Genomic DNA, 12,654 nt, shown 5'->3' with positions numbered 1-12,654 from the left:
ATTTCAAATCCAGAGCAGAAAAGTGAAATGAAGCTGGAATATCTTGTGTAAGAGTGTACACACAAACTAGTGGGGACTTACTAACATAAAATCCAGGCTTAAAGGGCTCTAAAACTGACGTTTGAAATAATTTTAATATTAAATAACGAGTAATTGTTTATAATTGAATTGTCAAAGAATTAATGAGTTCATTGTCATAAAACGAGAGGGGACAGGGAAATGGAAAGGTTTTGTTTGCAGGAAACGCCAACTAAAATAAGTAGAAGCCATGTGCTTTGATTTCCTCCTCTATTAGATGGGGATAACTCATAAGATTCTTACAGAGTAAATGAATTAGTGTGCGTAAAGCACTATATACTAGCGGCCATCGTACTGCCTCCAGAAGAGAAGCCACCCAGGACCTCTCTCCCCTTGGACAGGGAAGTCAGAGGCACCATAGATGTGCGGAACCTCCGGGCTTCCTAGAAGGGACGCTGCGCGGCCGGAGCGCTGCGCCGGGGTGCCGCCGCCGCGGTGACGCACTTCCGGCCTTTGTTGTTTACCTCTTCGGCCGCGGTTGTCAAGGAGTCAGAGGTTGCGCGTCCTGGGCTGGCAGCATCTCTGCTCGCGGATGCCTCGGTGAGCTTGGGACCCGGCTGCCCGCGCCGAGGGCCCTCGGACCGGCGAGTCTGGGCGCCGCCACCGGCCCCGGGCGAGGGAGAAGGCGGCCCGGGTTTCTTGGCCGGAGCCTGGCGGGGCAGGTGAGGGGCTGAGGGGCTGCCTCGAGCCTGGAGGGGCCTCGCCCTCCACCCCCGGCGGCTGTTCGCGAGTCCTTCCACTTCTCGCCCGTGGTTCCAGGCCCCGCTGAGCCCTGCCTCGCCGCATTTTAGGATCCAAATAGATTCAGATATCGAGAAATGTGTTTTCTGACCCTTGTCATTCTTCTCTCTGGACTTAAACAACAAGCAAGGATGGTTTTCAGAGGCCACATCCTCTGTTTCTGATTCATGCAGTATAAAGGCTCTGCTCTCTGCTGCTTTAAAAAAAAAACACGAATATTTAAATAGCATTTACTACATGCTGCCAAGCACTGTTCTAAGCATTTAACATTTACTTCTAATTTTGAGGTAAGCACTATTTTTATATAGATTCCTCTCACTTCACTTTTTTTTTTTAATTACATCCAAGAAGAGCATGTGGTTAAGTAACTCGCTCAAGGTCCTGTAATTGGTAAACGGTATGTGTATTCAATTCCTGACAGTTCTACGCAGAGTCTGTTTTACTCTGCCGACTCTGCTTTCTATTATCTTTACAGCCATAACCCCCAAAAGTTACTTCTCTCCTTTGAAAATGGTCCTTCATCTTTTGGACCTCAGTATACCTAGGCTCCTAGTTAGGACTTAAGATTGGAGAAGACAGTATATCTGAAGACATGAATAATGTCAGAATGTCTGCAAAACTGGTGGAACGGCTGTTTTGTGTGTACACATGCATTTCCCACTTGCCCACACACCTTATTCTTTGGGCAGCAGAAAAAAAAATATATAGTCTTGGTCCCCAGGGATAGTAGCAGCTATTGATTAAGCCATCATTGTGCCAAAAGAAAATATGTTTAATAGTTTTATTGGTGCATTGTAAATAGACATCATAATGGGATTCAGTGATGCAAACATATGCGCGGACAGCTCGTGGTGTGCTCCCCTCAGGGCCCCACCCCACTCCATCCCTCTCCATACATGTTAGCGAGATTGGTAGTGATACCTTCATATATGGACAGAGCATTATTTGAACTGTTTCCCTTATCAATTCTTTTTCCCCTCCCGCCATCCCTTTCCACTATTTTACTGGCCTCTCATTTAGCTGAAGTCCCTTTTGTATTCTATTTTTCTCTCTAGCTTCCACATATGAGAGAAAACATATGGCCTTCGACTTTCTGAGACTGGCTGATCTCACTTAACATACTATTCTCTAGTTCCATATATTTTCTTGCGAACGACATAATTGTGTTCTTTATGGCTAAGTAAAATTGCATTGTGTGTGTATGCCGCATTTTATTTACCTATTCATCTGTTGATGGACACGTGGGTTGGTTTCATAATTTAGTTATTGTGAGTTGTGCTGCTTTAAACATGGGTATGCATGTATTACTATAGTATTCTGACTTTAATTCTTTTTTAAAGATACTTGAAAGTGATATAGCTGAGTCATAAGGTGGTTCCATTCCTAGTCTTTTGAAGAACTTCCATACCGATCTCCATAATGGCTGTACTAATTTACAATCCCACCAAAAGTGTATAATAATTACTTTCCTCCACACATATTTGTATTCTTGATGACTGCCATTCTGACTGAAATAAATGAGATATCAGTGTAGTTTTGATTTGCATTTCTGACTGCTAAAGATGTTTACCATTTTCTCATTTACTTATTGACCATTTGTACCTCATCTTTTTAGAAGTGTCTGTTCAGTTCATTTGCTTATTTTTTTATTGGATTTTTAGTGTTAAGTTTTTAAACTACTTTATAAGTCTAGACATTCATCTTCTATCAGAGGAATAGTTGTCAAAGCATTTCTCCTATTCTGTAGGCTCTCCAGGCTCGATTATTTCCTTTACTGCTCAGAAACTTTTGAATTTGGTGCCATTCCATTTATTGATTCTCAGTTTTATTTCCTGACCTTTAGGGGTCTTTCTTATATCATCTCCTTAAAAGGCTAATTTGCATGCTTACTGTGTGCCATTCTTTGAGCAAAACAACTTCATATGTGCTATTTAATCTTGTCAACAGCTTTGCAAGGGAGTTATCCTCATTTTATGTGGGAGATTGGAGCTCAAAAAAACAACATTCAAGTAACTTTCCCAAGATCACTGTTAGTCAGAATTCACAACCAGATAAGCCTGCATTCTTTGCTACCTCATACTCCCTTCTTAGATAAGTAGGGAAAATATGGGCTTATATTAATTATGTGTTTGTGAGAAATATTACACATGCATAGGAAATGCCTAAAAGATAAATTCCAATATTTTGGGGAGCAGAACTTGGTGAAGGAGTTCTGTATTCCTCTACTCTTTGGATTAAAAAATGATTGTGGCCAGGCATGGTGGCACATGCTTGCAATCTCAGTACTTGAAAGGCTGGTAAAGGAAGATCACAGGTTCAAGGACAGTCTCAGTAAGTAGTGAGATGCTCAACAACTTAGCGATACCTTGTTTCAAAATAAAAATAAAACAGAGCTAGGGGTGTAGCTAAGAGGTAGAATGCCCTTGGCTTCAATCCTCAGTAACACACAAGCACGAAAAAATAAAAATAAAAAACAAGTGTGAAGAAAAACAGCAGCACATGATAGGTTGTAACTGAGAGTGAGTGGTGGGGCTCATACAGTACTTGATCTGAATAAGAGCTGGAAGGAAGACTAGAGTAGGCTGAATGGATGAAGAGCACTTCAAGAATTTGCTCTGTATTATTTTTGCATAAAATAATCTTTCTCCAGATAGCTATGACTGCTGATCATCTCTGCTTAGCTGTTATCAAGCCTTCCCTGATGACCGCATACGAACCAGCAACCTTTATTTCTCTCTCATTCTCTATATCTTTTATTTTCTCAAAAGCATTTATCACTACTTTACATATATTTAATATCTGTCTCCTGTGGCACTTTCCCCTGTTTTCTCCTTCCTTTTCCTCACATAGAAATAATGGTAGAGCAGCTGAGACTAAGAATTCTAAAGTCAAGCTTGCTGGGTTTGAAATGCAGCTGCACCGATGAAATAGCTACCTTGGTTAAGTGACTTAAACTCCTTTGTGTCTCAGTTTTCTCATCTGTAATATGGGGCAATAACAGTACCTTACTCATGACTGAGGATTAAATGGGCGCATTAGAACATCTAGAATAACGACTGTAACATTAATAGCACTATAAACGACACCTACTGCGATTATTAATAGAATATAAATTCCATGATACTGGATACTTTATTTTGTTTACAGTTGCAGCAACCCTCATGCCTACAACAGTATTTAGAGTATAGTAGGCTCTGAATGAATACTTGCTAAATGAATGTGTATGAACAATTTAGACAGATCTTTTCTTACAACACCTTGCCTTTCTGGAAGGACTCTGCCTCTCCTCCCCAAGTGTAATTCTTTTGCTTCTCGTTTGGACTTTTTCTCTTCTTTAATCTTCATCCCCCATGTTGTTTCCCCTTTCTTCCTGATTCTTAGTGTCATCTGTGATCATTTGGGCCCAAAGTATATGTTTACCTCCATTTGACAATGTACAGAGTTCAATATCTTGCAATTCAAATGGAAACCCAGTATACTTAATCTGCTTTGAGCTATTTCATTCAGGACAATCCGAGTGGTGCTTTCCTTTTGTTCTGTTCTGTTTTCCTTCCCCTATTGTTTGCATCAGAGTTTGCACAGTATTTTTATCATTGTCAAATCAGTGTTTGTTCTTCATGAAAATGATGGAAATGGGCATACTCCCAGTACCCACTTGCCATTAAGTTTTCTGCATTTTTTAATTTTTTCCCCTCTGTGAATTATTTTTTAGATCACAGGATTTCCAGAGGAAAAAATCAAGGGGGAATTATCAAGAATAGATTCTGTTTTGAACAGTTAAACCTAAAATGGCCACAACCTTGGCTCTTCAGGCTGAGGACATGCAGGAAGGAGTCCTGGCAGTGAACGTAAAGGAGGAAGAGAAGGCCCACACCTGTGGGCAGGACTCTGGCCAGTCAAGAAGTAACCTCCAAACCAGAGATATCTTTCGTAGACGCTTCAGGCAGTTCTGCTATCAGGAGAGCCCTGGTCCCCGGGAGGCCCTTGGAAGACTCCGTGAGCTCTGCCATCAGTGGCTGTGTCCAGAGGCGCACAGCAAGGAGCAGATCCTGGAGCTGCTGGTGCTGGAGCAGTTCCTGGCCATCCTGCCTGAGGAGCTGCAGAGCTGGGTGAAAGAGCATTGCCCTGCAAGTGGAGATGAGGCGGTGATGGTGCTGGAGGATTTGGAAAAGGAGCTGGATGAACCAGGAGAGCAGGTGGGAAGATGGGAGAACAGAGGTTTGTACCTGTAGGAGCAAATATGGGGTTTCATTGCAACAGAGTAAGTGAGGAGGAGGAGGAGGAGGAGGAGGAAGAGGAGGAGAAGGAGGAGGAGGAGGAGGAGGAGGAGGAGGCTTTCTTTGCCTGACTTGTTCTTGATCTGTTGTAGGCTTTCTCTGTCATGTATGTATGTATGTATGTATCTATCTATCTATCAATCATCTATCTATCTATCTTAGTTTGCTACCCAGATATTGAACCCAGGGACATTCTACCTCTTAGCTACAACCCTAGTTCTTTTTATTTTGAAATAAGAAGGGTATTACTAAGTTGCCAAGGGTCTAAGTTGCTGAGCCTGGCCTCCAACCAGAAATCCTCCTGTCTCAGCCTTCCAAATACTGGGATTATAGGAATGCATTACAATGCCCGCATGCCTGGCTTTTGGAGGCTCTTAATTTCTGCCTTTGTTTTTCTCTTTGCCAGCTTCTTGGTCCTTCTTTTCCTATCTAGTGGCCCCAAGAAGGCCTCCTTGCAATATCCTCTCTGATACTTTATTCCTAACTGTCCTTAATTTCCACCAGGTCCCAAGCCATGCTCATAAGCAGAAGTTTGTAAGGGAGAAGTCAACTCAAGAAGCAGCCCAAGAGTCAAAAAAGGGCCCTCTCCAACCCTGGGAAGAGCATCGAGTGTGTAACTTACAAGAGGGGTACCCAGGTCAGGAAATGGGTGAGGATGAGAGTCCCCTCGGGGAGCCCGTTTCATTCCCTGAAGGTTCCATACGTTCATTTAGTGTCTGCTTTATGCCAGGCAGGGTGCTATGTAATGGGAAGACAGTGATGGGCCTACGTGCTCCACATTCATGAAATTTAAACAGTCTGCTGAGAGCAGCAGACAATTAAAACACGCAGTTACAACACAGAGCATGTTCTCCCAGAGGTCTGGGTATAACTGTCTTACAGAGGGAAAGTAAACCGAAAAAGTGGCACTTGCCCTCTTCCACTCTCCTAGGTACTTTTTTTAAAAATTAACATTCACACAGTCCACTTACTATTTCAGATGATGAGGCCAGGTCCTGGAATATGGAGTTAACCTCCAAGAGGGAACTTTCTAAAGAGATGAAATCTCTGGTACAAGTACCTGGGAAACTGAATGGTGCTCTTACTCAGGTGTCCGAATGTGGAGACACTGGCAACCATGAAGGCAGCGTGGAAAGGCAACGAGCAAGCTCTTCAGCAGAGAGGCCCTATGTCTGTGGTGAATGTGGGAAAAGCTTCACCCAGAATTCCATCCTCGTCGAGCACCAGAGAACACACACAGGGGAGAAGCCCTATGAGTGTGATGTGTGTGGCCGGGCTTTCGGCCAGCGCTCAGGCCTGTTCCAGCATCAGAGGCTCCACACTGGGGAGAAGCGCTACCAGTGCAGTGTTTGTGGCAAAGCCTTCAGCCAGAATGCGGGCCTCTTCCATCACCTCCGAATCCACACTGGAGAGAGGCCTTACCAGTGCAGTCAGTGCAGCAAGAGCTTCAGCCGGCGTTCTGTCCTCATCAAGCACCAGAGAATTCACACTGGAGAGAGGCCTTATGAGTGTGAAGAGTGTGGCAAGAACTTCATTTACCATTGCAACCTCATCCAGCATCGGAAAGTCCACCCTGTCATCTAGTCGAGCTAGCTCCTTGGAACAGGGAGGGCCAACTTTCCTGAAGTCAGACCACTAGGCAGGGGAGCAAGGGGACTGCCTCTCACTTTGTCTCCAAGAAAACAATAATAATCGAGTCTTCTATTGTAGAAAATTACAGGGAGAACCAGTGAAAATGCCCTAGACTTTATACTGAAAGAAGCACAATCTTAATTAAATACATCTGTCAAGTTCTCCGTGGTCTGTGACATCCACAGTGAGGCAGTGCAGAATACTGAGTCTTGTGTTGACTTCAAAATAATGCATTGTTCCCAGCACTGTGATTCCCCTGACTGCCCTGCTGTCTCACAGATAGCATTAAGGAAGCTTCTGGAGCCTGAGCTGTGGGCCCAGAGAGCTAAGGGGAGAGGACAGCTGAAGTCACTGTGGTGTGCAGAAGGCAACCTTTGGCTCCCACGTCCACACTTTGCTTGAAAACTTCCTAGCAGCAGTACAGCTACTGGCGGAGGCTGGGTGGGAAGGGTGAGGGCTGCCTCTGACTTGCCTTGCCTGCCCCTGCAGGCTTCTGGGGAGTGGGGCTCTCCCCAGGAAGAGGTGGGCACCCTCTCATCTGGTCTGTTTCCCACCCACACCCCCAGGCAGGGTTGGAGATAAAGGACTTTTTTTAACCTTTTGTTTTTGTTTTTAAAAAGTAAATCTGTAAAAGCTGAAAAAAATAATACATTGTGTTTACTTCATAACATATACTTTAATACATACCTGTGGGAGAGGTTTTCTGGGTGTACTTCAGGAAACTACTTCATCCTAGTTTTTTAAATTAAAAAAAAATTGCATGCAGTACAAAGTTTACTTTGCGTATAAAGTAATGTCAAAGGTAAATCACTGCCTATTTAAAGATTAAAAATAATGGTAGTAAAATTTGTAATGGTATGCCGGGCGTGGCGGCGCACGCTTGTAATCCCCACGCTTGGGAGGCTGAGACAGGAGGATCGCACAGGTTCGAAGCCAGCCTCAGCTGCTTAGTGAGGCTCTCAGAAGACCCTGTTTCCAAATAAAACATAAAATAGGTCTGGGAATATAGCCCAGAGATAGAAAGCCTCCGGGTTCCACCCTCATTACCATAAAAATTGTAATGGTAGTAAAATTTGACTTCTTTCCATTCACTTAAAATACTGTTTGATTTTTAAATGTACAAGAAGAGCACATGAGTTCTCTCGTGTAAATGTCTAAATGTTTTTCCCCATAGATTTTTAGTGACTCAGCCTTTAGTCAGGAACTAGGGGACTGAAACAGCCATGTTGCCAGCGATAAGTACTGTTGCTTATGATTTTAAATGTGTACAGAACAAGTCTGTGAGAACTCAGTGGCTAGTGATAACTTCTGTTGCTCATCATTTTAAATTTGTACAGAGACCAAGAAACTTAGCTAAAATATATCTCATTTTGTTTGGAAAATACTGATCTCTGCATTTTTCTTGTGACAAATAATGAAGATGTTCAGTTTTTTTCCTTTTTCTTAAAATTTTTTTTGTGGTACTATGGATGGAGCTCAGGGGCATTTTACTTCTGAACCACACCCCCCAGCCCTATTTTAGTTTTTATTTTGAATTGGTCTCACTATGTTGCAGAGGGCCTCACTAATTGCTGAGGCTGACTGTGAACCTGTGATCTTACTGTCTTAGCTTCCTACGCACTGGGATTACAAGAATGTGGCACCACGCCTGGCTTCTTTAATATGTGATGGTTTGGTGCAACCATGGTGGGTTCTTTTCCTCAGCCCATTTAGAAAAAAATGAGCCAGGTTCAGGGCATGGTGGCACACGCTTGTAATCCCAGCACTTGGGAGGCTGAGACGGGGATTGCACAAGTTCTAAGTCAGCCTCAGCTACTTAGTGATGCTCTCAGCAACTTAGACCTTGTTTCCAATTAAAGTATAAAAAAGGTCTGAGAGTATAGCCTGGAGGTTGAAAAGGCCCTGAGTCCCACCCCTAGTCTCTGTCTCTGTCTCTCTGTCTCTGTCTCTCTCTCTCACACACACACACACACACACACACACACACACACACACACACACAGAAAAAGTGAGCCAGGGAACTCAGATTCATAAAGTAGAATATATTGTAAGGGGGGGGGAAGAGAGAAGGAAGAAGAAGGAGGAGGAGGAAGGGTGAGCATTATATCAAAGTCCTAGTTGATCGCTGCTGCTGCCCCCTCCCCCAATACAGATATTAAATAGGGTTTGTCCTAACTGGCCTTTCTTTTCTGGGTTGCCAAGTTCCTAGGCCAATACCTTACACTTCGTCAGCATCTATGTGAGAGGACAGCTTTTTTTTTTAACCTTTTCCCAGACCTGTGGCCTTTTAAGTTTTAAGGTCTGTAACTTAAGATCTTGTTATGTTGATCCAGCAGGCTCTGAGGCTGCCTGTTTACTGGCAGAATATGGGACAGACTAAACCTTACAAGAAGCTCAAACAGCAGGCAGGGAAAAGTAGGAAGCAGTCTCTGTACGGCCTGTCCACCTCCTCATCGGTGAGGCAGTCACCCATGGTGGTCGGCAGCTCTCTCAGGTATTCCTCCTGGATGGTGCCTGTTGCCTCTCAACGCATGCGAAGGTGTTCCTGATGATGTCCTCGGGGTCCGTGCCATTTAGCTTCTCGCCAAACATGGTGCGGAACATATGAAGTTGATGGGTCCCGGGGTCTCATTCATCATGGCTTCCAGGGACTCATTGAAGGACCAAAGTGACACCATGACAGGCTTCAGTGAAAGCTTTAAGTAAAGTAGGCCTAGGTTTCCTTTTCTTAGAAGTTAAGTTTCTATAACTCATTGTCCCTTTTGGAGAAACTGTGTTCATCTGACTTTCCCCTAGACACAGCCAATCAGTGCAGAGTACCTCTGTGTCCAGAATCAGTAGATAACCAAGCAAGGTCACTCTGCTCTAAGAAAAGAGACCCCCCATTCAACTTGAACATTCTTGAGATAGGTACTGTGGGCCAGACCAATCAATTTAAAGGTCAGCTTAGATGGCTGAAAATTTCCTGAGGGCAGCCCTTTCCTATGGCACAAAAGCTAAACCAATCAGGGGCGGATAGTGGTTGCTTGTTTTGCCAAAAGCTAAACCAATCAGGGGCGGATAGTGGTTGCTTGGTTACAAAACAACCAATCAATGTAATGGTGGGAAGGACTGTCTTCTTAGGGATAAAAGCTTTATTCTTGGGAGGCAAAGTGCTCTTCCTCCGTGACCACTGCATTGGTGTATGTGGAGAGCCCAAGCTCGAGCTTGAATACAATCCCTCATATAATTTACATCGGACTCAGCTCCTGGTGGTCTTTGGCGGATAATGGACCGGCATAAAAACATCAGTTGGATTTTTCCTGAGTGAGGCGAGCATATCATGCAGATCTTCCTTGTCGATGAAGCCATCCCTGTTCTGGTCAATCATGTTGAAGGTCTCTTTGAACTCTTGGATCTGCGACTGGTCAAACATGGTGAACACGTTGGACGTGGCGCGCTTAGGGCACTTCTTGGTGGTCTTGGTCTTTGCCCTTTTGCTTGACGTGGTGATGGTTAAATCCCTGCACAGCCTGAGAACCTCAGAGAGCTCTGCTGTTGATATGACCATCACCCTCTCCCTGAGTGCAGCTGGAAACCAATACATTTTATGTAATCAGGTTTATAATCTTTATTGATTTTGAGCTTTGACTTATGGTTTATAATGTTAACCCTTTCTCAAGTGTTAGAATTATCATGTTTTCTTCTAATCCACATATGGTACTTTATAAACATTTAGATCTCAGGTTTATTTGAAATCCATCCTGATGATAATATGTAGAAGAAGGAGATATAAATTCAAATTTACCATTGACCAAATGGTTATCAGCTGTCCCAACTGAAGTTCTTTTATTGGGGGAGGTGTACTGGGGATGGAACCCAGGGAGCATTCTACCTCTGAGTTACAGCTCCAAGCCCTTCTTATTTTCTGTTTTAAAACCGGGTCTTGATAAGTTCCTGAAGGTCTTGCCAAGTTGCTGAGGCTAACCTTGGAATCTGTGATACTCCTGCGTCAGCCTCCCAAGAACTGGAATTACAGGCTTGCACTACCATGCCCAGCCAATACAACATCCTTCATTTTCCCATTGATTTGCAATGTCACTTTCATTATTTACAAAATATTCATACATAGTGGGTTTGCTTTATTCATGTCTGTTCATGCACCAATATCATACTATATTGATAAGGCTCTCTCTCGTGATTGTTCTTTTTCAGGGAGTTCCTAGCAATTCTTATTTTCCCATTTAAACTGTATAATCAGTTTGTCTAAATTTAGAACAATGTGTGCATTTTTATTGTGCTACAGTAGTTGGCATATATTAATCAAGGGAGGATTGACCGCTGGGTCCTTCTATCCAACAGCAGCAAATTGTTCCCTATTTAAATTTACTCTTGGCTTGGTGTGGTGGCACAGGCCTCTAATCCCAGTACTTGGGAAATTGCTAAGGGCAGCCTTAAGCAATTCAGTGAGGCTATTAACAACCTAGTGAGACTCTGTTTCCAAATAAGAAATAAAATCAGGCTGGGAGTGTAGCTCATAGGTAGAATGCCTCTGGGTTCAATTCTCAGTACCATAATAAAAGAAGAACCATAAGAAAGAGAGAGAGAAAGAAAGAAATTTACACTTGGCCTTTCAGGAGTGTTTGAAAGTTTTCTTCAAATGTTGCATGTTTCTTAAGTTTATTTTCAAGTATTTTGCTTCTTCTCGCTGCAATTGTAAATATGGTCTTATGTTTATATATGATAACTAGCTACCATTACGATGGCTACTGATTTTAGTGTTAATTTTATATTCTGCTAATTTACCTAGTTTACCTTCTTCATATAGTTATTCCACTGAACTCCGTGAGTTTTCCCAACATGTGATCACAGCATGAGAACAGGAAAAGGCACTTCAAGAGACTCGCCGGCGGTGAAAAAGCCGGCAGAAACCAGCAGGTTGACCCTAGTCCGTGCAAAAGAAAAAAGAAGAAGAAGAAAAAAGTCAATGAGTTAGTCTAAAGGGACCTCAGGAGATCATCCTTGGGAGACACCTTGAACCTCAAAGATGCAAAAACCCTCTTACACACGAACGCGGAGAACTGGAAGAGGGAGCAATGGCCGAGTAAAGCAACAGAAGAATGATAAAACCGATAAGCCAGCCCCATTTATCCACGCGCTGGACGCTCCTGAGCCCCGCGCCCACTGGGCCCCTGGGGTACCATCGAGTTGCACTTCCCGTCCCTTCCTAGAGCGGCCGCGGAAGTTACCCCGAGGGCTCGCGCCGCTTCCGGCCTCGGCGGGTCGCCGGCGAGTGTTTCCGGGTCGCAGGGCGCCGGCGGTCCTGTGCGGGTCTCCGCGTCCAGGCCTCTGCGGTGAGTGGGCGGCGCCCCGTCTCTCCCGGGTCGGGCTGGGGGCTCAGGCCACGTATCCTCGGGCTCGGCGCCTGGCGACATTTTAGATTTTTTAGGTCACAGACGCTGGGCGGTGGCGTAGAACTCGCCTTACTTGAGATTTAGAATACAGAACGCGCGGGCAGAAGAAAGCCTGAAAGAGTAATCTCGCCTGCCTGTTTACTTAATAAATGAAGACTCAAGTGCAGAGGGATGAGGTCCCAGAAGAAATAAAATCCCGTGAGTGTGTTGCTTTTTATGACTTCACTGCTTTCCACCGTCGTCGCCGGACGTTTAAAAAGATTTTTGAAGCCGGACTTGGTGGCCCGCGCTTGTAACCCCAGTACTTGAGAGACCGAGACAGGACGGTGGCAGGTTGGAAGCCAGCCTCAGCAGTTTACTGAGGCCCTCAGAAACTACGCGAGACCCTGTTTGCGAACAAAAAAATGAAACAGCCGGGCGCAATGGCTCACGCTTGTAATCCCAGCATTCGGGAAGCTGAGACAGGAGGATCGCAGTTTACCGACAGCCTCAGCTACTTAGTGAGGCCCTCTGCAACTCAGTGAGACCCTGTT

At 44.3% G+C, this 12,654-nt stretch overlaps 1 protein-coding gene and 1 pseudogene across 2 annotated transcripts; one reads left to right on the top strand and one right to left on the bottom strand.

Moving 5' to 3' along the window:
* Positions 1–4,607: 4,607 nt before the first annotated feature.
* On the top strand, positions 4,608–6,680 carry LOC308273243 (zinc finger and SCAN domain-containing protein 23-like; the record flags this gene model as incomplete). The annotated part of the gene is made up of 3 exons (XM_080710326.1): positions 4,608–5,015; positions 5,601–5,745; positions 6,076–6,680. The coding sequence occupies 3 exons, from the start codon at positions 4,608–4,610 to the stop codon at positions 6,678–6,680; spliced, it is 1,158 nt and encodes a 385-aa protein (XP_080566452.1).
* Positions 6,681–9,111: 2,431 nt separating this feature from the next.
* LOC308273242 (myosin regulatory light chain 2, smooth muscle minor isoform-like) lies at positions 9,112–10,278 on the bottom strand (annotated as a pseudogene). Its single transcript has 2 exons — positions 10,015–10,278; positions 9,112–9,379 (listed from the first exon to the last, which is right to left on the bottom strand). The product of its transcript is annotated as a myosin regulatory light chain 2, smooth muscle minor isoform-like (transcript).
* Between the last annotated feature and the right edge of the window lie 2,376 nt (positions 10,279–12,654).

Source organism: Muscardinus avellanarius, assembly GCF_963383645.1.
Source record: "Muscardinus avellanarius genome assembly, chromosome: 14".
NCBI classification, from domain to species: Eukaryota; Metazoa; Chordata; class Mammalia; order Rodentia; family Gliridae; genus Muscardinus; species Muscardinus avellanarius.
The sequence above is the reverse complement of the archived record's forward strand: the minus strand, read 5'-3'. Positions and strand labels throughout refer to the sequence as shown.